The 25,449-nt window shown below is 49.5% G+C and overlaps 3 protein-coding genes across 3 annotated transcripts; 2 read left to right on the forward strand and 1 right to left on the reverse strand.

Moving 5' to 3' along the window:
- The first annotated feature begins 13,137 nt into the window (after nt 1-13,137).
- On the forward strand, nt 13,138-17,628 carry LOC135376504 (uncharacterized). Its single transcript, XM_064609013.1, has one exon. The coding sequence runs from the start codon at nt 13,138-13,140 to the stop codon at nt 17,626-17,628; it is 4,491 nt and encodes a 1,496-aa protein (XP_064465083.1).
- Nucleotides 17,629-17,667: 39 nt separating this feature from the next.
- On the forward strand, nt 17,668-18,435 carry LOC135376505 (uncharacterized). The gene has a single exon (XM_064609014.1). The coding sequence runs from the start codon at nt 17,668-17,670 to the stop codon at nt 18,433-18,435; it is 768 nt and encodes a 255-aa protein (XP_064465084.1).
- Nucleotides 18,436-21,735: 3,300 nt separating this feature from the next.
- LOC135376503 (uncharacterized) lies at nt 21,736-24,810 on the reverse strand. The gene is made up of 3 exons (XM_064609012.1): nt 24,405-24,810; nt 22,648-22,762; nt 21,736-22,517 (listed from the first exon to the last, which is right to left on the reverse strand). The coding sequence occupies exons 1-3, from the start codon at nt 24,808-24,810 to the stop codon at nt 21,896-21,898; spliced, it is 1,143 nt and encodes a 380-aa protein (XP_064465082.1). The 3' UTR covers nt 21,736-21,895.
- Between the last annotated feature and the right edge of the window lie 639 nt (nt 24,811-25,449).

A 25,449-nucleotide genomic window follows, 5' to 3' on the forward strand; every position in this document is an offset into this window, starting at 1 on the left:
GTTTTGCGGGAAGTCTCAGTAAGTACAGATTGCAACGATTTCAATCTCTGTGCTGCTAAAACCCATTTCCTCTGACACGCCAGGGAAGATTCATTTCCATGAATGGTCTTCTTTCACAGGATACCGTTGAGGTGGCGAAAGGCTACGCGGAGCATATATTCCTGTATAAGCTGATGCCACAGACAAGGCGGCCTGAACTTTCTGGCACAATTCAGGGATATAACGCGATGCTGCGCACGATTCCAGCTGTCCGTGCCGGTGACGCTACGGTGTTGAGCATTGACGTGAGTAGTCGCTTCTCGAACGCTAACTCTGGAACTTCCTGGTGGTCATGGCAGGTATTTTATAATGCTCGTTAATTTTGGAAAAACAGTGCGACAAAAAGTAACTGGGGCTACCTTTGTGGTGCTTGAATTACAAACAGTTGATGGTCTTGATGCGGTACCTGTTTGTAATTCAAGTATCACAAAGCTAGTTTCCAGTTGCTTTTTATCGCGCAATTTTTCCGAAAATAAAATGCGTACGAAGTACTGGCACATGCCTACCAGGAATTCCGGTTTATTTGTATTGCTGTCTTTGTGAAGTGCTGTTTGCAAAAACATTCCGTATATATGTTCAAATATCTTTTCCAGCACAAGGTCTTTACCAGGAACAAGGAGGTGAAAGAGGGGATGCTTTCACGGGATGGCTATCACATTTCGACGGGACGGGGGTTATCGTGCCTAGCAGGCATCCTCCGCACAGCCCTCGTGAAACGCTACGGACCATGGCTGAAAGCACCGGGTCCGCGTCGTGGCATCGTACTCAAGCCAATGGAGTCGTGTGAAGAGTGTCGTGCTAAGGGACACCCCACGAGTGCATGCAGGCCTGTGCGCTCACCGTGGTGAACGCTCACCATTTTAGCCGCCATGTCATGACGACACAGAACGATGTTACCACTGTTACCTGCTGTATTATAACAACCACGTCATCTGATCCCCAATCCTATGCTCACTTCTGTCAGCAGCAGCAACGTAGTCAAAGCTTTTTCTAACCTGTTCCTCCTGCCATCGCATACTTTGTCCCATGATTAGTGTACAAATGGCCCACATCATACACAAGACCTGCCCGATAAAATTTTGTAAACAACTATCATCATTCCGATGGAAATTTTGTAATGGCTTCATGCCGTCTGCCAGCTTCCGGCTGGGCTGTCTGCTCGTTACCCTAGGCACCCTGAGACCAGTAGTTTCCTTAGAAGTTGGTCCAGGGCACATATGCCCCCCTCCCCGTGATATTTCCTGGAGCAGAAACTCTAAACACAGCGAGGTGGTGCATGATAATGCGTGTGAAATTTGAAATTGAAAGACTACTGCATTGCTTGCCACTATGAGTGCGAGTCACTGATGCCCACTGTAGCCTGAATGAGATGGCTGGGTATTTTCCTACGGGTGCAACTCGTGCAATATATTTTGGTTAATAAAATATATTATGCTTCATAGCAAGCTTTTCAAGAGAAAAAATGTATTTCTCCTCAAATTCGTATTGTGGTCCGTACAGATGTGTTTGCAGTGTTCCCCCGGTCTCAAGTTTTTCTTCAGATGAAATCTGGTCAAGGTGACCAATAGCCATTGTTAGTAACCACTGGTTCACAGATTACTGCAAGCAGAAAATCCTAGACAGCCAGCACCCGAAAGATTAAAAAGAAATCAGTAGCACGTGTTCACTATTGGTAGATTGGAGATATTTTATTGAAGAACGCAGCATGTATACATCGTCACGTTTTCTGCATTACTTATGCGTATCAGCTCATGCTTGTAGCCTCAGAATGTTCATTCGTGGATACAGTATCCAACAGCACATTTCATCATTGGCGATGTGGCATACACACATAATGAAGTACCATACAGTCCGCTGCATGTAGGCGCACTTTGACATGAAGGTCTCGCACATACGGCATCAACATATAGCATCCTGGTGGACAGAGCCAGGTTCATAATATGGGAATAGTAAAAACTTGGAACGTGTTACTCAGCAACGAGTTTCCTTTTTGAGCAATGAAGTAGCAACTGATAGTTGCTTTTGCCATGCTTGTCAGTTGGCAGCTAAAGCCTCAGAGTGTGTGTTTATGGAAAAAAAATGTCCAACAGGGCACCATTCATCATTGGCCACATAATGCTGAACCAGGTACAACACTGGCAAGGGCAGGTGCTTCATAATCAGGGAGAGAGTAGGAAATTTTCAAATGACAGGTAAAGACAGTAACACTTAGGAAGTTTGACCTTTGGGCGTCTGGCCATCATATTTGCAGTAGTACTGGATACCTGAATCTGAAAATACAATTTTCATATGTTGAAATGACACCCAAGTAAAGGCAAGATGGCAAGAGGACGTAACGCAGAGCGACATGTTGGGATGTTGCTCGTGCTCAACAATGCGGGGAACTGGCGACAGTTGGGAGACAGCTCTGCACAATGATACTTACCGACCTTGTCAAAATATCAAAATGGATTCATACTCAGGATGTCGACATCTGAACAGGCTGGTGGAGCTTCAAAAGTGCTAGGAATACCATTCATGTTTCTTTCCACAATTTTCATACACTCAAGCAAAGGTAGAATACCGTGATGGCCTCACACATATAGCATCAACGTGTGGACGTGTTTCAACCATGCCTGGGAAGAACGACGGTTTGGGGACAGCTTTGCTATATCTTCATAAACTCAAGCCAAGGCAGAATACCATGATGGCCTCACACATGTAGCATCAACGTGTGGACGTGTTTCAACCATGCCTGGGAAGAACGACGGTTTGGGGACAGCTTTGCTATATCTTCATACACTCAAGCCAAGGTAGAATACCATGATGGCCTCACACATATAGCATCAACGTGTGGACGTGTTTCAACAATGCCGGGGAAGACGGTTCTACGGTTGGGAGATTGTGCACCATTCTCATACTTAGATCCTCACGTGCTGATGGCTGGATTCAGATTTCACACTCTTACGCCATGTTTAAAATATGACAAGCATCGCACGACTAGTCTGTGGATTTATACATAGAAATATATTAATATAAATATTTAGGAAAATTGAAAAATATGCACAGATATGCACAGTAAAAATGGAAAAAGGTAACTTAAATATGAAACACAAACGTGAAGATATGCAGCCTGAGCCAAAGTCGAAGACATGTATATGGAAAAACATTCAGTAAATTATGAAGCAAAATGGATGAATATGCATTAAAACACTTGGCAAAGGTGGAGCCGCACAAACTAAATGACACGTAAATCCACAGTCTAGCCATAATTACAGAACAGCGGCAGGTGAGTTATCTTTACCAGTCTTCCGTCTCTTTCTGGATGAATCGCCCTGATTGGAAGTTGTTTTGGCGGCATCACAGAGCGAGGCAACCTGATGGTCACTCTTCTTGTTATCTCTGAGCTGCAGCCCACGGGACTGACGAGGGTCAACCAACTCCGGTAGAAGGCTATGCGAGTAGAACAGTTGAAGGTGGCCAATCATTTTGCTCCAGAAGCCATCATTTCTCTCGATCTTCTGGACAAAAATTTCCTCGCCAGAATATACCACAAAAAGACAAAACTGACGTCGAGTGATGTGGAGCTGTCCCTGCACCTGATAGTGGTAGTCATGGTTTTCCTTCAACGAAATATTACCAGAGTTATCAATAGTGCAAAAGGTGATTTTTTTTGCCCGCACTCCCTCCACAGGGGTAAGGGGCCGAGCCGAATAAGGGCACTTCACTTCCACGACAGTGTCATCACCGACAAGCCCATCAGGTGTTGCAGCAAGGTATGCAAACTCCTGATCAACAACAAGGCCGCATGGTGAAACAGTCACCCCTAACTCATCCTGCAGCTTAGCAATTGCAATGGGCTCAGTGTCGCGACCATATCGGAGAGCCTCAGTGTCAAAATGACCATAGAGCAAGGAACGAACAGTACTTGCACTGCTCGTTGCATCTCGCATCTTGCATACCTTGCCAAAATTAGAAGCGGTGAGTCGCTTTCGCCTCTCCTGCATCCACAAAGTTCTCCCTTCTTGACCTCGAGTATCAGCCTCGAGCTGCTCTGCATCTGGTTGGGAGAGCACAAGGGAATCCTTGTACGCCGCAGCAGCTTCAACATAGTCATCGTGGTTCATGTCTGGAGCATCCACTATGGAACCATAGTGGTTGTCGCTGGAAGCACGCTTGCAAGGCGCACCTTCAAGTGAACGCTTACAGCGAGCAGCCCCAGAACTCCGATGCCTTATGCAAGCAGCACGAACAGCTGCTTTACGCTTCAGCATAATTTTTGCATACTTCCCAGGGCTGGTGTTGTACACTGCCTTATGTAGAGCACGATGGTACTGCTTAGAGTTGAAAGACACGACAGCTCCTGAAGCCCGCATTCCGAATGATCCCCTCTGGGAAAAGTTTATTCTTTTACCGCCAGAAAACTTTGCAACGAGAGAATTGAAATGTTCTGCAGCATTATTGTTAACGTCAAGGATCAAGCTGCTACCATTGTTTGCCAAACGACTCATCGCTACAAGGATTTCATTGAAAAGTCCGCATTTCCTGAGCTCTGGGACGTGATTGACTTCCCCTTCTTTTGGACCACTGCAAAAGTAACCCGCACATTTTGCGTGGTCGCCGAACACATGGAGTGGCCCATTACGGATATCAGCCACCAGGTTCCGAATCTGATCTTGTTTGCTGAACTCGGCCTGCTCTTTGCGATAGTGAATAGCCCTAGCAACTCCAACTCTTAGTCGAACAGCATTATCCAGAAGTAGCTTCTTCAACGATGGGGGAATGGGGGTTGTTCTCTTTGCCAAAGCAACATCTCGAAGACGACTTACATAGTTTCGAAGAAGGTGGTTGCGACATTCTACCTTCTGAACTACCTGATGCTGGTACGGTGCAGCTTCAAGAATTGACTTGTATGTGCTCGAATCACCGTCAGCGATCAACTGCAGGTACTTTACCCCATGCAACTCAATGCTGCGCCTGAAGCCTTCAACGACGATATCCTTCTCCATACTGGTAGAGCTGCTGTCCCAGTTCTTGAAGCACAGATGCTTTTTTGGGCTCGACCCTGCCTTGGAACTTGCGCACAGTGTACAAAATTTGTTCCGGACGCCTAGGAACAGTACTTTCTTTGTGCGGTACCCAACAATTACAGCCTGCAAAAACGAAAAAATGTCAGGATTGTATTCCACAAAACTCTACCCCCAATGACAATGTTTCGAGGAATTATGCATTTGTACGCGTATCATACGAATTAATGCCACAGGATGTATACCACTCTAGAAAGTGTGTTTACCAAAAGACAGCAGTGCCACTAATAGCACCAGAGGGGTCAACTTTTTCCTCCAAATAAATGCTCATAGTGTTCTTTCCACAAATGGTGGGCACAGACTTCCTGTATATCCCGTCTGCCAAGCGGTGTGCAAGATAAATCCTCCTTTTTCGGGCACCTTTATTAAGTGTAGATAAAAAATTTTACTTACCACGCCAGAAAGAGCGTCGTACTTGTTCTTGTATGAACGTTTGCACCAAGCACCATCGGCAACGACCGTAATTATAGGAAAACCGTCAGCATCGACGTCCCCAGCCTCCCTAGCTAACCGAGCTTCCTCAATGCCTGCTTTTCTTATTTCTTCCCAAGCTGTTTCGTCGATTCCTTTAGCAACAATATCCTGATACTTACTGTACGTGCTACCAGCCATGCCGGGTATGTCCAGAGCACCTAGGAGCTCGCGAAGGCCTGAGAAACCAGAACCTATAGACACGATACCGTTCACTGCTGAGGAATTGACGTCCATGCGTTGTTGAACAAGTTGATCAACTGGTGCCTCTGTTGTGACTACATCTTTCCTCAGACACATCCTGCACTTCAAACTGAAAGAGCTACACAGACCTCGCCGATGTTCTGATACAATTTCCATGTCAGCCAGGCCGCAACCAAACGGACTATGTACCGACAAACTTTGCAAAGACGAGAAGAAGTGATCAATCTCCACTATACGCCGACCATTCACACTGCTTGTGCGCTGACTCTGTGTCTGGTGAACATTGCCAGTATCGAAAGATGAAGATCGACTGGGTGTAACAGCGGCAGTGATTGGAACGGGACTTGCTCTGGAACCGGCAAGCTCGTCACAACCTGAACTGCAGGGGACTACATTATCTACCTCAGCTGAATCAGCAAATGACGAATTTGAAGGACGAATTTCGCTTGTGCTCGAAGCGAAACAAGCATTCCGACCGGCATCAGTTACAGTTTGAGGAACAACACTACCACCAAAGGTTGAGCCTACAAGGGTATCTGCGCGATGTGGAGTCGTCGAAGTGCAACGATCACTGGGAACAGCACGGCTGGAGCATCCTGCATTACCAAAATCTCTCAAATCCGCGGGCTCCGTCACATGCCTGCCTCTACCACGTAAATTCGCAAAGTCCTTCTTCTTACGTTTCCGTTGTCCGTAGACGTGACTTCGAGCCATAATGGGTAAATACTATGAACACGCAGAAAACACACAAGGACAGAGAGCAAATGAACAGGACAAGAAAGTGAAAAAAACGCGTAACTTAGCCACGAATTGGTCACTTCAGGACGAACCGCCGAAACCACGGACGCCGATCAGCTGCTGCGCAATACGCGGATGGTTACGAGCGGACTACGTTCGGGCGCTGCGAGCGGACGGCGCCACCTTCCGGAATCAGTGGTAAACGCCTTGGATGCATGCCTGTACTCACTTTTAATTCTTTTTCGGAAAAACAGAATGCTAAAAACACACAAAAAACGCGTCATTTGAATCCTGAAACATGTCCCCGGTTAACCTCAGAAGCGGATTGTTTTTATTTGCTTTCATTTATTTATTTGGATTTTTTGAAGCTGTAGCGACAAAATTCATTTCTTTTTCTTTTTTAAAAAAAATTACAACGCTAGAGCGATATTTCAGTTCCCAGAGTTAAGATGTCTTGACGTCACCTTTCCGATGAAAGTTTCCGCATTCCGATCTGTCTCGTAGTTCAGCCACAAAACCTATGCAAAGTTCACATAGAAAACAGAGGGGTTCCCACCTTCAGGGGTCCGTAAAAAAAAATTACAACGCTAGAGCGATATTTCAGTTCCCAGAGTTAAGAGATCTTGACGTCACCTTTCCAATGAAGGTTTCCGCAATACGATCTGTCTCGTAGTTCAGCCACAAAACCTATGCAAAGTTCACATAGAAAACAGGGGGTGGTATGTCCTCTTAAGGGTGAGTCCGCAGTGGCCAGGAATCCACGTGATTATGACGTTGCGAATATGAGGAGGGGCAAGCCGAACCAAAATGGATACCAATGACTCTGAGGACGCCAGGAAACCTGAGGGCGCCGCCAAGGCTGAAATGACAGACAGGGAGTCCGACAGCAGGATAACTTGTTCGAAGGCAGGAGGAACCCTCCTAAGGGCAAGGGCCATAGCTAAGAACTCGATGTCAAAGGGTGGGGTAAAGTCAGGGAGGCGAACCGGAAACTGGAAATCAAATTGTGGGAAGTACAAGCGAGCTCCAGCGCGCTCCGCAGAAACCGACGCGTCCGTTGCAACAATCAAGTACTGCGCCTAGCGATTTAGGTGGTCCGTTAATGTCATCTGTAGAGTGGTCAGTGGAAGACGCACGGCATCCGCATGAAATATCTCGGAGACTTGAATGAAGGGGGCATCCCGGTGAGGACCAAGTACACACACATCGCACAAAGAGATCCTCAGTGGCGCGAGGAGCTGTTCGGCGAAAAGCAGCTGTGGTGTATTCCTACGGTGCCAACGACGTGTTAGCCAAAGCCGAGTGTCTCTCATCGACTCGTTATTCCCCAACCTGGCTAACGCGCCCAACCACAGACCTTTTTCTTCTTCGTCCTCGGAGTAGTGGCGTGATTTAAATTCGAAATGAGAAATCTATAAGGAAAAGAAGAAGCGACACGCTCGTAGCTGCACGAGCGAGTGATATTCCTTTTCGAAGAAGTGGAATTTCGCCAGTTGTGACTGAAGGTACATCGCATAGCATTCAGGACTATGGACATGATGGAAACCTCTGCTACCGAAGAGAAACGGAAGCGCCGAAGTAAGAAAAAGCGCGCTTCATCGGAGAAACGCTCGAAAGGAAGCACGATTTCGAAGGCCAGTGTTGAAGAGCCATCAACGGAGCCGTCAAAGCCATCCAGGGAGAGAGCTTCCAACTCACGTCAGCCACAACAAACCAAGAAAGAAATCGGCAACAAATCTGGACAAGAGAAATGTGATCGTGGAAGTTCCAGGGACGGGACGAGAACCTCTAGGAAGAGTCTATCGTGGAAGTACACTGTGTCCATGCAGACACTATCTGAAAAATCGTGCTTGTATAATGGTAGGTTTCTTCATTTGCCTGCGATTGATGCGTGTAATTTTGTTGTCCGTGGTCCTCGAGCGAAGGAACCCTGAATGACGCTTTTTGCGATATTCATAATGCTGTCGCCCGGCGGGTGTTGCATTGGTTGCGCGTTAACTGCGCCTGCGTGGAGTGCAATGTGGTAAAAATCGGATGTAGTTCCGTATCGGGACCACTGGCTTTTTTTTTAAAGAAAAACGAATAAAAACAAAAATCTAACGCTTTTACGTGAAAGAGGAAGTAATTAGTAACGAAATTCAACGGGAATGTCCCTCGTATATTGCGTAAAACGTATAAAATTTAAATTTTATCGCCGGTTTCTTGATGGCGATCCGCCATCTTGGCTAAGGACTTTACTGACCTAACCCGAGGCACAGTCTCGACGCCCGCACCGCCTAGTGCATGCCTGGGGGGGGCGGCGCCCCCCCCCCCAGTTCCCAATCTGTAGAACCTAACTTCACCTAGCCTCACTAAAGTGAGGTAATTTAGCCCATTTCAACTACCCTACCTTTCGCAAGACGGCAAGTTTCGAATCCGTAAGGCTTAGCATTCCCATGTTTCTCCTGCGCTAAAAGTGAATCAGATGGGGTTGTTTAAATGCATATAAAAAACTTCTAGTCCACAGAATTTTATAATTCTTACATTTTTAGATTCAGTATATGATCTTCTTCCACTTCTATGCAATATTTACTTTCCTAACCGTTTCAGTAATTTTTAAAAACGAGTGGTGCCGATACGGAACTACACCCTAAAAATCAACGTGTAAACCCATATTTGAGAATCATTGTCCGCAGACGCCCTCCCAATGAGGCAAATGCGGTCGTTAACGTAACTGTACTGGAAGCGCGTTCCCTAGGTCGGAAACACGGACAGTCACAGCAGTGACAACCTTTGCCTACCTCGTAAGTGTACGCTGCCGTGCGCTCGGTGCATACGTTGCTCTACAGTTCTTTGCGGACATAAGCGTCCTGGATGGCCGCATGCTGTGCAGGCTGTGTCATCGCTTATGCCAGCTAGCGTTGGCACAGTCTCTTTTGGGTGTCATGTCATTTCTCCGCCTGTCAGACACCACCGGTTGTAATCTGCAATCTGTGTGTAGGAAGACTGCGTTCCGACCAATACTCCTGGTATCGCATCGAGGTAGCTATCACCGACCTAGGAAACTAGCGCCACTATTGTGGACGACCGGCGCCTGTGTGTTCCGGGATCACTGGGCAGGCATGTAGTATATAGGAGGCTATATATGCCGCAGAGAAGCCGAAATATTCGGGAATCCCCATCACCATCTCTTCATGGTCCCTACTTACATTTTTGTGTATGTTAGCGTCGCGAAAGAGCTGTGACTATGAGCGACATACAGACAGATGGAGAGTGGCCAGTAGGAGGGTGTGTGGGACAGGGAGGGCCCTGCGGCCTGTAAAGCAGCGCGCCGCGACGTTACTTAAGTTAAAACGTAGAAAGGTTAACTTCATGCATTTCTTTTCAGATTCAGAGAGAAAGAGTCCGAAGCCCACCAATACGGTGTTAAGAACCGTCGTGTCCGTCATCTTAATTCTTGGTGTCACCGCGGCAGGGGCCTTCTGGATTTACAAGCATTACAAGGACAAGCTGAGACAACGCAAAACGATAGAATGCAGAACAACGGAATGCAAATTAATTCAACGACAACTTAACAGCGAGTTGGACAAGAAAATTCACCCGTGCGATGATTTGTACAGCTACGTTTGTAGTAGGTGGATCAAACGAGGATCAGGGGGATTTTTACACGATGTCATCGATATTTATTCGCATTCCCTGATAACGGCTCTCACGTCTCCGGAGTCAAGTCATCCTGACAGATTCGGCTTACACGTAATGGCCAAACTATATCAAGCCTGCCGCGATTACACGACTAGCAGCGAAGGAACTTTTAAGGACGCAATAGGACAAGTCATCAAATTGCTAAATTTTAGGACCATTCTGAAACGACAGCAGCACATTTTCGTATTTCTGCTCGAAACTTCATTAACCAAGAATATACACTCAACATTCTCGGTTCGATTTCATCGCGGTGAGAAATCGAAATACTTGCGGTTCGACCTCGGACACTCTATTCGTTCCAAGATGTATGGAGTCGTGGATGCGGACACCAGTAGTGCTTCGGAAATTGACGAGTCTATGATATTTATGACAACGCAGTTTCTGAATGATTATCGTATCAGCTCTGACATCGATGCAGCCACTATATTCAGCCTGGATGCCAAGATTCATCAGTTGCTCAGTGCGAAGGCTTGGGTGACGCAGCTGACGTTCAACTCAGTTGCGCGCTTGACGTCACGCAAGACCATAGAGCAGATCATAGAGGTCGTTAACAAGAATGCACCACCCGGTTTCAGAGTCGATTTTGGAAGCCAGGTTGAAATCGCTGGACTTGGGTCTCTGCTGGATATTCGCAGGATTCTCTCAAATGGATCTGTGGGTCTGCGGGACGTGTACCACCTGCTGAACATCGCAGCCGATCTCCTCCGATTCACGGCGCACAGGAACGTTGCTAAGATCATTCCGTTTGTCTGCCTTCGTGCCACAAGGGTTGCCCTCACCAATACCTGGCAATTTGTGGTTGCCCGATCCACTGGCCATCTAAGTAGTGGAACAGTAGCCAAGGAGCTGGGCGCACGCGTCAGGGACATGGTTACGGCTGGCACTACGTTCCGCGTGTTTAACGAAGACGAACGACAAAATGGTCAAGAAATCTTACAGCGAACCACGGCGATTACCTACGATGGTTCAGAAGTGGAAATGCTAGATAAACATACCGATTACACGTCGTGGAAGCTCGAAGGAAAACATCTGTTCTCGGTTTATGTAGAAGCGGGACAAAAGGAAGCGGCGATGCTCAGCAAGTCATTTTCTTTGACTAGTATCATTAAGGCTAGCGAGAGTCAGTTACAAAATGATCTAAGGTTCCACGAAGCTGAGAGACTCCTTACAATCCCCACGGCGTATCAAAACCCTCCTGTTCTCTTCTTCGAACAGTCGGACGAAATTCCGCTTTACATCAACGTGGCAACACTCGGCGTCGAGATCGCGAAGGAAATGATACGTGCTTTGACTGTGCCGTTTAGAAGTTCGAGCACGTCCGTTAATACCCTCCACGAGTCTCTTACATGCTTGAAGAAAGTCGGTGCAGCTTATGGCCTAAATTTGACGAGGATCACTAGAGCTGACCTGTGGGACACAGACGCAGTTGTGTGGTACTATGCTCTTCGCAGCGTCTACGAAGGCCTCCAGCATTTGGCCATCAACATGGGAGAGTCTACAAGTGGCGACATTTGGAAGGAAACGCAGCATTATCTTTTCATCCGCTTCTGTATGCTATCGTGTACGCCACGGGAAGAAGACTCCAAGGAGATCCCTGAGGTATTCAAAGAGCGCTGCCTCGTTCCACTTCTTAGTATCCCGGATTTCGCCACTGCCTTCGGGTGCACTGAGAGACTGACTTTCAGACGTGACAGCTGCGTCTCTCAACAGAAGTAAATGCCTACATGTATAGATAATTCACTGTACAAGTGCTTGATCGCAATACTGTGCGCGTCATATATTGTTAGTCACTGTAATTGTAAATGGCGAATGATGTCCTAAGTGTGAGGCATACATTTTTAACTGCCTATACGTATAAGGGCTGCTACGCTGAATATGGCGACAGCTTTGTGTCGAGAACTAAGACACCAATAAAGGTACGAGAACGTGAGAGTTCAGAATATATCGATAAACGAAATGTTGATAAGCGAGGTCCGCAAGGTTTTGGGCCAAGAACTTACCTGATTCAGTCAAGTTCGCTTTACAATTTTATTAATTTGATCCGTAACGCCAAACGTTACATGAAGATGTCACAGGGATGTTTTAATCTTCCTGGACACTGCTACAAGGGCCAGTTTAAATGTTCAAGTACACGAGTAATACTTATCGTATACAAGGAAAAATTGTGAAAAGATCAGAAGGCTCACCCGTGCCCACCTTGAAGAAATTTTATTTCCCGCTCAGATAACGTAATCGAGGGCTTGCTAACACAATTATCTCCATTATCAAAAATACAGTAAGCTTCAATAATTTCCCCCCACCCCCAGTAGTCTTCTATCTTTCGTTTCGTTTACGTTTCGATCGATCGTCTGCAATCGATTCACGATTACGATTACGTTCTCTGAGCGGGAAATACAATTCCTTCAAGGTAGGCACGGGTGAACCTTCTTAAAACAATATTACTCGTGTACTTGAACCTCTGAGTTCTGTGGCGCTGTTTGTATTTTCCACTTTAAATGACCATTGACCAGGATCGTCCTCGACTCGATGGAGGCCCGTGAAACGCCCTTGGAGCTGACAAGGGCCCTCGAAAGTTGTCGCTGGCAGCTGCGTGTATCAGCAGCGGCCGCGTGATTAGCGGACAAGCACGCGCTGTAGGAACTGTTGTGAAGGAAGACGACGAGGGGAGACGATGAGAGGAGAACGAAGTTGGGGTTGAGGTTTTTTGGGCTTTGGAGTTCGTGGAGGTCGGTCACGCGGTGGATTCGTTCCGAAATAAATAGGTGTTACTTTGGCCAGAAGTCTCTCTATTAAGGTCCGGGGCAAGAATTTTCTACAGATACAAGTGGTGCCGAAACCCGGGAAGCGGACCTGCGAGAGAAGAGCCGAAAGACTTCGTGTGGCATCACAAGAAGCGCCGTGGAACGTTAGGCCTACCACCAGAACGAACAACCAGAGGATGGAAGAACTGAAGCGGCGTCGAGGAGGATTGAGGAGTGCTCTTTCTCGCTCGATCAATGGAGCGTTGGATAAGCTCACCGAAGCAGATCTTCAGGAGGAAGAAATCGAGGTCCTGACTGCACAGCTAAAGAAGAAACTGGAGAAGTTGGAGGCAGTGGACGCAGAACTGGAGGTCCTCTGGACAGAACAAGAACTCGAGGCCGAACAACAAGAAAGCTTTGAATATAGTGACCGAGCGACAGCGCTACTGGCGAGGCTACAGTTTCGTGTGCAAAGACTGAATTCAGTAGCCAGTTTGCGTGGGAGTCATCGTTCCGAAGAAAGGCCTGTTGGCGACTCAACCGCATCCGGCCTGCAGATCAGGTTGCCGAAGTTGAACCTAGTCAAATTCAACGGGCAACGAAAGGACCGGATGGCATTTTGGGAACAGTTTCGGCAAGTCATTCATGACAATGGGAGGCTTTCCGTTTGCGAGAAGTTCAGCTACTTGAGGTCAGCTCTCACTGGGGAAGCTGCAGCAGCAATATCTGGACTGCCACCTACAGAAAGGTGCTACAATGACGCACTTGAAATTTTGAAAGGTCGTTACGGGAATGAAGCCTTGCAAATAGAGGACCACATGACGAGGCTCATGGGATTACAACCAGTCAGGTCCCACCAGGATGCAAAGGGTCTCAGGAAGCTCCATGACGAGCTGTCATCGCATACAAGAGCTCTGAAGGCATTAGGAGTCTCGGAGGAGTCGTTTTCGTCAATGTTGTACTCTCTAATGCTTCGCCTGATACCACAAGGCATCGTTGTGGAATTCAACAGAAGGATGCTGGAGGCAGAAGATGGATCTCCAGAGGAAGGGGGATCTCGAGAGGAGGCGTCCAACGGACAAGGTGACAGAGAAAATCCATCACCTTCCAGCGGGGAGCACGTCGCTAAGTTACGTAAATTCGTCAAGTTCCTACGAGTGGAGGTAGAATGCTTGGAAAGAACGCTTACTGCTCAAGGAACAAGAAAAGATACAGGAGATGGATTTCCAAAAATGAAAGGCGCTCGAAAGCAGCGTACGAAGGGATCAGCGAGACTGTCGTCAGCAGCAGCACTAGTCAACACTACAGATCAGCTGTCGGATTGTTTCTTTTGCAACTCACGGGATCACCGGACCACGGAGTGCGACGCACGGATGTCACAGGATGACAAGCTGCGAAGGCTGCAGGAGGCGGGGCGATGTTTCCGATGCACCTGGCCAAACCACGTATCGAGGAAATGTTGGAGGAAGGTGAAATGCGGTAAGTGCCAAGGAAGGCACGCGGCTTCGGTGTGCAATCATCGTAGAGGAGATGAAGAGGTGATTCAAGACCGCGCAGCGGATGGAACAACTCAACTGAGTTTAGAGCTGTTGAACGAAGATTATGCTCCTACGACTGTTTTGCAGACCACAGTTGCTTGGTGCAAAGGGGAAAAGGAGCAACGGAAATGTAAAGTGATGTTCGACACCGGCAGTCAACGCTCGTTCCTGACCAAGCAGATCGCCCAGACGCTCCACTGCAGGACGGTGGGAGAAGAGACTGTAAAAGTAGGAGTGTTTGGAGGGCAAGAGGAAGAGCGGCTATATAGACGAGTTCGACTGAGACTGCAAAGTATATACAACGAGAGCGAGTACGACCTGGAAGTCCTGGTAACGGATACCATATGTACACAGAGGACACCAAGGCCGGGATCCGGAATACTGGACCAGATGAAAGAGAGACAGCTAGCAGTGCAACATTTGACGTGCGCAGAAAGCCAACGACCAGTGCAAGTTCTCATCGGCACAGACGTGTACTGGGATCTGGTGACAGGAGAAGTGATCAGGTTAGGACGAGCACTGAGAGCAGTAGAGACGCGGCTGGGATGGACAGTGCACGGGGCTACTTCAGAAGCGGGTAGGAGTCACGAGTCCAATCAAGCACTGGTACTACGAGTTTCTGCTAACCAGGAACAGCAGGATAACTACGTGCAGAAGTTTTGGCAACTGGAAGCAATTGGAGTCGCACCAGAAACCGAAAAGAGTGAAAGCGATAGTGCACTGCGGCGGTTCGGCGAAACGGTGACTTTGAACGAGGGACGCTATGAGGTATCACTTCCATACAAAGCCGTAGGGAACTTGGACAGCAACGAAGAGATTGCGCTGAAGAGGCTGGGCCAACTAACCAGAAAACTGTCAAAAAACCAAGAACTCATGAACAGATATGATGAAGCCATACGCATGTATAGTCAAAATAACATGGCGGAGAGAGTACCGGCGAAGAGCGGGGAGATCGTCTACTATATGCCTCACCAGGCGGTACTGAGAGAGACGAGTAGCACTACCAAATTGAGAGTGGTGTTCGACTGCTCATCAAGTAATGGAAGCACGAAGTCCCTCAACGACTGTTTGGAAGTCGGGCCTAATTTAAACCCGGATGTAGTGGAGCTAATGATCAACTTCCGAATCAATAAGGTGGCTTTAGTAGCGGATGTGGAGAAAGCCTTTCTGCAAATACAAGTGAAAGAAGACGATAGGGATGCTCTCCGCTATCTCTGGTATGAAGGAAAGCCACAAAAAGGAAGCCCGCTACCGAAAGTAGAACATTGGAGAATGACAAGGGTACCCTTCGGCACAACGGCGAGTCCTTTTCTGCTGGCGGCGACATTACGACATCATTTTAAGGTCATGGAACAAGAATATCCTGATACCGCAAAAATGCTGGGAAAGCACATGTACGTGGATGATCTGGTGACTGGGGCGAATGATGCAAAAGAGGCAATCAAGATTGCGAAAGACTCAACAGAGATCCTACAACGTGCGAACATGAAGTTGCACAAGTGGGCATCAAACGATAAAAGCGTGCTGGAGTTCCTGAGAGGTGAGACTGAGGAAAGGAAAATAGGCGAAAGCGACGAGATCCAGAAAGTGTTGGGATTGTCGTGGCTGCCAGAAACAGACATGTTGACGTTTTCTGTCGATGGAGTTTGGAACATGTACCAGGCAACTGGGGCCACCAAACGACTTGTGCTACGAATTACAGCACGGATATTTGATCCACTGGGGATGTTGGCACCGTTTACTATCCGTGGAAAGGCAATATTTCAGGAGCTGTGGAAGCTAAAGGTAGGATGGGACGACGCTTTGCCTGCGCAGTCGCAAGTATCCTGGAGCCAGTGGGGTTCTGAACTGTCTCATCTTCAAGAGGTTCAATTACCAAGGTATTATGGAGCGAATGGGGTCGCCGGCGTCAGACACATCGAAATACACATCTTTTGCGACGCCAGCCCGACCGCATATGGGGCAGTGGCATACACAGTCATGGAAGACAAGTCTGGGACGAGAAGCAGTGCGTTTCTCATCGCAAAGACAAGACTCGCTCCTCTAAAGGCGCAGACGATACCTCGACTTGAGCTGATGGCTTGTCTCGTCGGAGGAAGGTTGTTCGCGTACCTGAAAGCAAAGTTTGAAGCATGTCCCACGCAAATTCATTTCTGGACGGACTCAAAGATTGCGCTCTGTTGGATACAAGGGGACGCCAACCGCTGGAAGCAGTTCGTTCAAAACAGAGTGAGGGAAATTCAAGACATCACAAACTCCGCGGAATGGAGATACTGCAACACAAAGGAGAACCCGGCGGATATGCTGACCAGAGGCATCACTGCAGACAAATTGATTGATAGCCAGCGGTGGTGGACGGGACCAAACTGGATTTTGTGCGACCAACGCCAATGGCCTACGTCGAGCATGGACAGGGAAAAGTTCGGGAAGGTAGAGCTGGAAGAAAAAGTCTCACAAGACGTGATTCAGACGCTAACCGCAACAGTTGGGGAAATCGTCGACATGAAGAGGTACAGCTCAGTAAAGAAGCTACATCATGTGGTAGCCTGGGTCTTGCGATTCGTAGCCAAGCTGAAGAAACGGAGTGAGGAAGGTGGACCTCTTGGCTCAGAAGAGGTACGACAAGCCGAAAATTATTGTCTGAAGATCGTGCAGCAGAACGCGTTTCATGCAGAAATAGCAGCAGTTCAGAGCCAAAGACCGTCGCCTGCGAAATCGCCCCTACAAGGGTACAGTCTGTTTTTGGACGGCGAAGGGATCCTCAGGATGACTGGCAGATTACAAGAAAGCGACCTACCCTACGCTCAAAAGCATCCTATTGTGCTACCAAAGCAGGACCCTTACTCGGAAGCGATCATCAGAAAGTGCCATTTGGATGTATTACACGGCGGTATGCGAGATACCCTAGTACAAGTGCGAGAGAAGTACTGGATAGTACGTGCTAGGCAAGCTGTCAAGAAGGTTATAAGAAGTTGCGTCGTATGTCAACGATACAATGCGCAGGCTTCAAGACAAACCCCAGCGCCGCTGCCAGCGTCAAGGGTATCGCAGTCGGAGCCGTTTACAGTCACTGGACTTGACTTCGCAGGGCCACTGATTGTGAGGACGAGCCGATCAACGAGGCAGATATACTTCGTGATATTCGTATGAGCAACAACGAGGGCGGTACACCTGGAAGTAGTGCAGGATATGTCCACGCCAACATTTTTGCTGGCTTTCCGAAGATTTGTTGCACGACGTGGAATACCGAGCAAGGTGTACAGCGACAATGCGAAGACCTTTCAAAAGAGCAACAAAGAGTTGAAGAAATTGTGGAAAATTGTAACTGGAGAGGGTGTCAAGGAGAAAATCACTGACTGGGCCATTGATTGGCGATACAATGTTCCGTACGCTCCCTGGTGGGGCGGATTTTATGAGCGACTCATCAGATCCGTCAAGGTGGCTTTGAAAAAGACCATCGGCGCAAGGTGCCTGAACGAGACAGAGCTCACCACTATCGTTACCGAGATAGAAGCTGTTATAAACTCGCGGCCCCTCACTTTTGTTTATGACGATCAAGAGATCCGCCCATTGTATCCTGCAGCGTTCCTTACGGGAAAAAGACTAACGACGCTACCAGCTTCTGACACAGGCGACATGCCGGAAAGCTCAGCCGACACCATCCAACGTTGCTGGAGGCAACGAGCGGAAAGCTTACGTACTTTCTGGGAGAAATGGTCACGGGAGTACCTTACAGAACTAAGGAATCTTTGGAGCAAACGTCGTGGTAGAGCATTACAAGAGGGCGACTTGGTCATCGTACGCGAAGACTGCAGGCCGAGGCAAAGGTGGACAACAGGAAGGATTTCGCGATGCCTGCCAGGAAGGGACCAGAAATCACGGGCATTCGAAGTTAAGCTGCCCAACGGGTCAACTATCGTCCGATGTGGTGAACTTTTATATAAACTTGAAGTGTGAAGAAATGACATTTCTTCGGGGGGGCAGTGTGTAGGAACTGTTGTGAAGGAAGACGACGAGGGGAGACGATGAGAGGAGAACGAAGTTGGGGTTGAGGTTTTTTGGGCTTTGGAGTTCGTGGAGGTCGGTCACGCGGTGGATTCGTTCCGAAATAAATAGGTGTTACTTTGGCCAGAAGTCTCTCTATTAAGGTCCGAGGCAAGAATTTTCTACAGATACACGCGCTAAACAAACGTACAGGACAAACCTGCAAACCGTGATATAAAAAGTCATGGTCCTTCTGTGTAACAACCATTACGTTTTTTACATCCAACTAGCATTCACAAATTTCCGTTTCTACTCTCGCATCTGCGTGGCATCGCCCGGCAGACAGTTATGAGGGAAGTGCTCAAGTGGTAAGAACTCAGATTCAAAGTTTTTATTTCGTACCAAATGTATCTGCTGTATCAAGTGCACTAACTAGTTCTCATGTGGGCTGTAATAAACTGTATAAATTTCTCCTGGGATGGATAAATTTCTCAGTTGAACTATAGGCTGACGTAATTTTCTTGCCTAAAAATCGAAATCATCGCTCTTAGTGCTTTCAGTGCAATAGGAAATACAGGCATCTGAAGCTCTGGTTTGAATTCGATATTGAAACCCCCGTCTCATCACGTTAATAACATAGTTCGACAGCATATGTGTGAAGCATAGCACGTGATAAAACTGTTTTACGACGGCCGTGTACGGGTATAGTGTATTTCTAAAACATGCCGCGCTAACCGCAGCGGCGAGGCTCCTCCTCACACTCAGTTCCACCGAGATGCGTATTTGCAAGACATAGGAACGAACGTAGCTCCCTCATGCTCTTAGGCGAGTGTGCATTTGTTATGGCATCCAAGGGTCCATCCAAGGGTCCAAGCGATGTCCTAAGTAAACAATATCTCCTTGCCCGAGCTGACTGGCTGACGCAGCCACTGACGCAAGATTGTGCAGCGGACATAGCGGTCTCCTGCGCGACACATCTTAGTAGGTGGAGCATCCGACCTCTTCCTCCTGCTGAAGTCGTAACCGATGCGATGACTCGCAGCACACCGGCGCGCCGTATTTCCATCGCCTTTGCAGCTATTCATGCAGAGTATTAACGGTTGCGTGCTATTCGTCGTCGGGCTGAACGAAAAGCTCGTCGTTCCGGTCTCCCGTGTCACATCGCCGAAGCACGACGCATTCAGAAGGCCATACAGAGACACCTGGGCAACCATGCAAGATACATTTGGCGGCGCTGTGCGAGCTCTTTGTCTCCGCGGACGCCACTTTCTAGAATACTGTCACGAAGCGAAATAGGTCGGCGAGTCGTCGAATAAACAGCGAACGGTTTATTAGACTACTTGGTAGCAAAACACAAGAGTGATAGCTCCCTGAGCACAACTGAGTCCAAAGAATGAATGCTCCAGCTTGGAGCGCACAAGCATTTAAGCGTCGCGCCGAAAAGTCTAGAAACAGCACGTGCGTTTGCCAGAGAGCAGGCGATGTGTCTGGAAGCTTCTTGCTTCTTCTTCAGCATGCGCCGAGATGAGATGTACCGTTTCGTGCCTGCCCTGGAAGTTTCGCGATGATGATTCGTGGCATTGCCCCCTCCGTAGACGGGGCATCGTCTCGATGCCGTTTGTTCCCCTTCTTTTTTTTTTTCATGTTCTTTCCCAGAGAGCACATGGTGGGCTTGCAAACGTCTAAATGACGTCTAAAAAAAGAGATAAGGAATGTCTATAGAATGTCTAGGCACTAGACCAAATGTCTAGTATCCGTCCACTTGACGTCAAATAACACGTCTAACGTTACGTCACCTAGCCATCTAGCCCTAGACATCCAATGTCTATGTACATAGCCGTGATTTAGACATTCTTTTGACCTGGATGTCTGGAACAGGGTCAGACACTTAACCATGTACTAGACATGAAGTCTACAGCTAGACCAATTTTATCCCTCCATTCAGGCGACAGGTCTAAGGTCATTTCCTGTACCTTACTTTAGCCACCCTTAGACCTACTTTAGACCATGACTAGTCCTGCTACCGTCCCGGCATGCATTCATGCAGAAATGTGATATAATTGATAGCAACACGGATCTCAGCATAAACATTTATTCACAGTAAACCACACACGAAGTCTACGGTACAAAACTCTGTCTAAAACTGGATTGACTTTGCCGCCAAGCAGGCGTCTTGTGTTTTGACTGAGGAGTGTTGAACTGGCAGCAGGGTGTTGATGGCCACCCCATTCCTTTCTTCCAATGAGTGATTGTTGGTGCTGCAGCACTGCCTCCAATGACTCACTGTGGCTAGAAAATAGAACAAAACATGTCAGAAAGCATTATGTAGCCTGCTAGTTCTAACTAGTTTGTTTAGTGGCTATGCACACTCTTTCACGGGATGCTTGTCTGGCCACATAAGAGCAAAAACTTGTGGAAACCTAAGTTCCCACAACCTCGGGGCGTCAACCCGTCCGTTCCGTGCGCGAAGGAACAAGCGGCACACACCAAGATTCAATGCAACAACATCGTTTATTCACCTTCTCTGCCACAACGTGTACCGCGCCAGGGCAAGCATCTCCCGGAAAAAAGATCCCTTCCCCTGTCGCACCCTGCCTTTTATCTTTGAAGCAACGCCCCTCTTATCGGAGGCCAAGGTTGAGACACTTGCTGAAGCGCCATCCAGGGGCTTGTGTAGAAAGCTTCGTGGTGCTCGACCACACTCCTCCCCCCTTAAAGGGCCATCAGATCGTCGGTGATGTCGAGAATGGCTTCGTCGGGTACCGGAGGAACCGGTTGTGTTGTGGGCTGCCTGGCAGGTGCGGACTCCACCAGCAGTTCGGGACGAAGGCGACGTAATGTAGTGATGGCGGTGGCAACGTCGGACATTGTTCGGGTTGCTTCGAGGCGGGCTTGGTGCAGGGCGCCTCTGCGGTGGGTCCCCCTGTGCACCTCGGGTACTTGACATTGCGGACAGAGAATCCGCCTCTCCTCGGCGGTCAGAGGTTGGAGGGGGTCCGAGGGGTGCCTGTCTGTTAGTGCGAGACCCCTGAACGGGGCAGGAGTCCGTGACGGGTCTTCTCCCCGCAGCGGCCGGGGCTGGCTGCTCCAGCGGGACCGTGACGTCCATGCCACAGGCAGGCCATTGGCCACGACCGTCCAGGTGGCCACGGAGCGGTGTGGAGGTGAGGAGCGGGCTGTGCGGTCCGGGGGTCCAGAATTCCGTGCTGGGTCTCCGCGTGAACGGGACCGGGAAACCGGGCGGTGTGGAGGTAGAGCGGAACGTGGCATTGAAACTGCGAGAGAGACGGGAACACGGTAAAGGGGGTATCCCTAAGCCGTAAGCGCCCGAAGGGCACTCCCTAGGAAAAACAGCGGAAAACTGTGCAACAGAAATCACACTAATAAAACACTAAATCACAAGCACTATGCTTAGCGATGGAGATAGTGGCGACTACGTGCGCCGCCTGCGGGGACGCAAGTCGTAGCGACTGGACGCAGGTCCGGGAACGGGATCCGGGTCCAGGTCTTGGAGGGAGGCAGGTTGCGAATCTGGCTCCTCTCCGTCCGGGTCTCGGAGATGGTAAGACTTCAAGTCCGAGATGTGAACTGGCCCAGTCTCTTCGCCGGTGTCGCAGCGACGAAGCCTGTAAGTGAGGCCGGAGGAGCACGCACTTACCTCGAAGGGGCCATCCCACCTATCTGCGAGTGAAGCTGCAAAGCCTCGTGACGCATCACTTAGCGGGTGAGTCCGTCGAAGGACGAGGTCACCGACGCTGTAGGTGAGGTTCCGACGTCCACGGTTGTACTGGCGAGCCTGGTCCAACCTTGCGACGTCCAGGTTCTCCCGAGCCGTCCGGGCTGCATCGTCCAGTCGACTCCGGAGGTCCTCAGCAAACCTTGAATAAGGAGGCCGGGTACCACCATCCCGGAGGCCCAGAGCATTCTCCACTGGAAAAGGGGCCTCTCGTCCCAAGTTCAGGAACGCCGGGGTGAATCCTGTAGACCTGTTGACCGTCGTCCGTGTAGCGAACGCCAGCTCAGCCAGGCGAAGATCCCAATCACGGTGGTGCTGGCTAGTAAAAGCAACCAACATCATTTTCAGGTTCCGATTAACACGTTCGGTTATGTTAGCCTGAGGGTGATACGGGGAAGTCTTCTTATGCTGAACGCCTAAGACAGCGCAAGAATCTGAGAACACCTTACTTGTAAAGTAGGTTGCGTTGTCGGTGATCAGCTGTGCGGGAAACCCGAACCGGCAAAAGGTGTCGAGTAACTTTTCCCACACTCTCTGGGAAGTCAGTGTCCTGAGAGGAAACAGCTCAACCCATTTCGTGAAATGATCAGTAACCACGAACAAATACTGGTTACCTCTAGGACTACGGGGAAATGGTCCCATCACATCACAAGCAACTATCTGCCAGGGTCTATTGCTCTGAACAGGCTGTAAGCGCCCAGGGGGTAAACCACCACGAGGTTTCGCTCTCTGGCATACGGGACAAGTACGAACATACTTTGTTACATCCTGCCTCATTCCTGGCCATGTCGCAACACGACACAACTTTTCGTAAGTTTTCCTGCCGCTGCTGTGACCTGCCAAGGCCGAGTCATGAAAGTAACGTATGAAAGACTTACGCAACTTCCGTGGCACCACGACTCTGAACGGGGATGAGCCGTCGTCCTCATCCGCCTGGGGTATGTATCTGAACAGGATGCCATCCTCGCCCAGCAGATAGGAGTCGTGCCGTCCGTCAGTCGTTCCGGTGTCCGCCGAGTCTTGCTCAGCTATCCACTGCGACACCCGCTGACAAAGGCCGTCCGCTCTCTGAGCGTCTAGGAGCTGCTCTCTGCTCACGACCGTGCCCCAAGACGAAGATACGTCTCGTGCCACCTGTGCTGCTGCGATAAGGGAAAGCGTAGCGCCCGTGTCGATAAGGGCGATGTAATCTTTACCCAAAATTCGAACGGCGATGTTTGGTTCCTTATCCTCGATGTAATCTCGGACAGAAAAAGCAAGAGGAGCCAAAGCATCTCTTTGCGTTATCTTACCGCTTGCAAAGCTAGTTTTTGACTGATCAAGGCCACGGATAGTAACCGTCTGCTCGCTTTTTTCGCAACTTGCCGACGTCGTTGAGCGAGCATTCATGGACGCCGGCTGCGATCGTTTCCCGATGGCACATTACGGGTGTTTGATCTTTGTCGCGGGCATTCCCGACGAAAATGGTCAGGGCTGCCGCAATTCCAACAGCCGTTGGGCGCTCGTGGCTGCGGGGGCGCAGGATGATGCCGCTCCCGCTGCCGTGGGGTTTCGCTAGCTGAAAGGCCAGGTTGACCGCGACTTCGGGGCGGGACGGGTCTGTCAAGGCTCGTTCCTGCGGGGATCGTCCTCTGGTCATAGAGGAACGGATCTAGGGCTCGGTGGGATGACTCCGCATTGTCTGAATTACGGGGGTTGTCACCCAAACCTGTTGCATGCAGGCGTTCGACCGAGGCGGCTCCTCCCGACCACGCGCAGCGCGGTTCCAACGCTAGCTCCGGGGGCGGAGGGGGCCGATATTCAAGCTCTGCCAGGAGGTCGCCTTGTATTGAACGAGCCTCCTGGGCCAACGCCTCAAGGGTTTCAAAGCGATGGGCTCTTAAGTAGGGCCGGAAGCGCGGGTGGCACTGACGGATAGCCCGTGCGACGCGCTGCTCTTCCGTAGCAGTGGGATCTGCTCTGCTGTACAGATCCTGCAATGCCCGAACGAATTCAGATAAGCTTTCCTCAGGATGTTGAGTACGCTTATGCAATTCCTCTAGGACACGGTATTCGTAATCCGGGGGAAGAAATTCGTTTTTGAACCGCTCCTGGAAGTCCTGCAAGGACGTAAACTCCGATTGCAACCGAAGCCAGCGGGCGGCGTCTCCGACCAAAGCAACCTGCAGGATGCGTTGGATTAGATCGTCGTCCGAAATTCCCATACCCGTCTGATAGGCGGTAAGGTCGTCCAGGAAATCGGCAATAGACTTCTTATCGGTGTAACCTGAGAAGGTAGGCACCGGTAAGTTGAGTCGTAGAGGCGCTTGTGCCTGCGGCGGCGAAACCGACCCGGCAACCATGCGTTGAACCACCAGCGAGCACAACTCCGTCATGCGTGACAGGAGTTCTGCCGTTGCAATGGCGTCAGACTGCGGCACTGCAGGTACCTCAGTCGACGTAGCTTGGAAGGAAGGCACGGCATGTGCCTCCTTGGCCTCGGCTGGTCCTTTCGGCTCCGATGGCGCCGAGGCGTTGGAGACCAGCCTTTCTTCCGAACGGGCCCGCTCCCCTCCCGGGGCCTCGGATCTGCTACGGAGGTCGTACCTGTGTAGCGTCGGTGAACGGTGCATCCGCTCCGGGACACAGGTACTGGGCGGGAGCTGAAAAACTCAAAGAAAGCACAAACACACGCAAGAACACACAGCAAATAAAACTACAAACTAAAACAACTACTATGTACTACTAACCGTGCCGCGTGTTCCCCGGCACGGAACAGACGAGCTCGGACCCCAAACGTTGGGCGCCAGTTGTGGAAACCTAAGTTCCCACAACCTCGGGGCGTCAACCCGTCCGTTCCGTGCGCGAAGGAACAAGCGGCACACACCAAGATTCAATGCAACAACATCGTTTATTCACCTTCTCTGCCACAACGTGTACCGCGCCAGGGCAAGCATCTCCCGGAAAAAAGATCCCTTCCCCTGTCGCACCCTGCCTTTTATCTTTGAAGCAACGCCCCTCTTATCGGAGGCCAAGGTTGAGACACTTGCTGAAGCGCCATCCAGGGGCTTGTGTAGAAAGCTTCGTGGTGCTCGACCACAAACTGTATCAACACTGATCTGCGAGACACAAAGAAAAGAAGCTGCACGTGCAAAAATCGCAGAACTGTTACAGCTACACAACACAAATTGCAGCAACAGCTGAAAATCTGTTTGCGCGTCACTACCTGATGTGGACGCTAGAGCCCTGCACCATCCGCGGATGGAAGCGCA

Source organism: Ornithodoros turicata, unplaced genomic scaffold (assembly GCF_037126465.1).
Source record: "Ornithodoros turicata isolate Travis unplaced genomic scaffold, ASM3712646v1 ctg00001138.1, whole genome shotgun sequence".
In the NCBI taxonomy this organism is placed as follows: Eukaryota; Metazoa; Arthropoda; class Arachnida; order Ixodida; family Argasidae; genus Ornithodoros; species Ornithodoros turicata.

Bases quoted from the DNA above. Each gene is read 5' to 3' on its own strand.
- LOC135376504 (XM_064609013.1), top strand. From the start codon at position 13,138: ATGGAAGAACTGAAGCGGCGTCGAGGAGGATTGAGGAGTGCTCTTTCT.
- LOC135376503 (XM_064609012.1), bottom strand. From the start codon at position 24,810: ATGCACCGTTCACCGACGCTACACAGGTACGACCTCCGTAGCAGATCC. The intron at 22,763-24,404 runs GTATGGGAATTT...AAATGGGTTGAG, and splicing joins CCTTACCGCCTATCAGACGG to CTGTTTCCTCTCAGGACACT. The intron at 22,518-22,647 runs GTAAGGTGTTCT...TGCTTTTACTAG, and splicing joins CAACGCAACCTACTTTACAA to CCAGCACCACCGTGATTGGG.
- LOC135376505 (XM_064609014.1), top strand. From the start codon at position 17,668: ATGTCCACGCCAACATTTTTGCTGGCTTTCCGAAGATTTGTTGCACGA.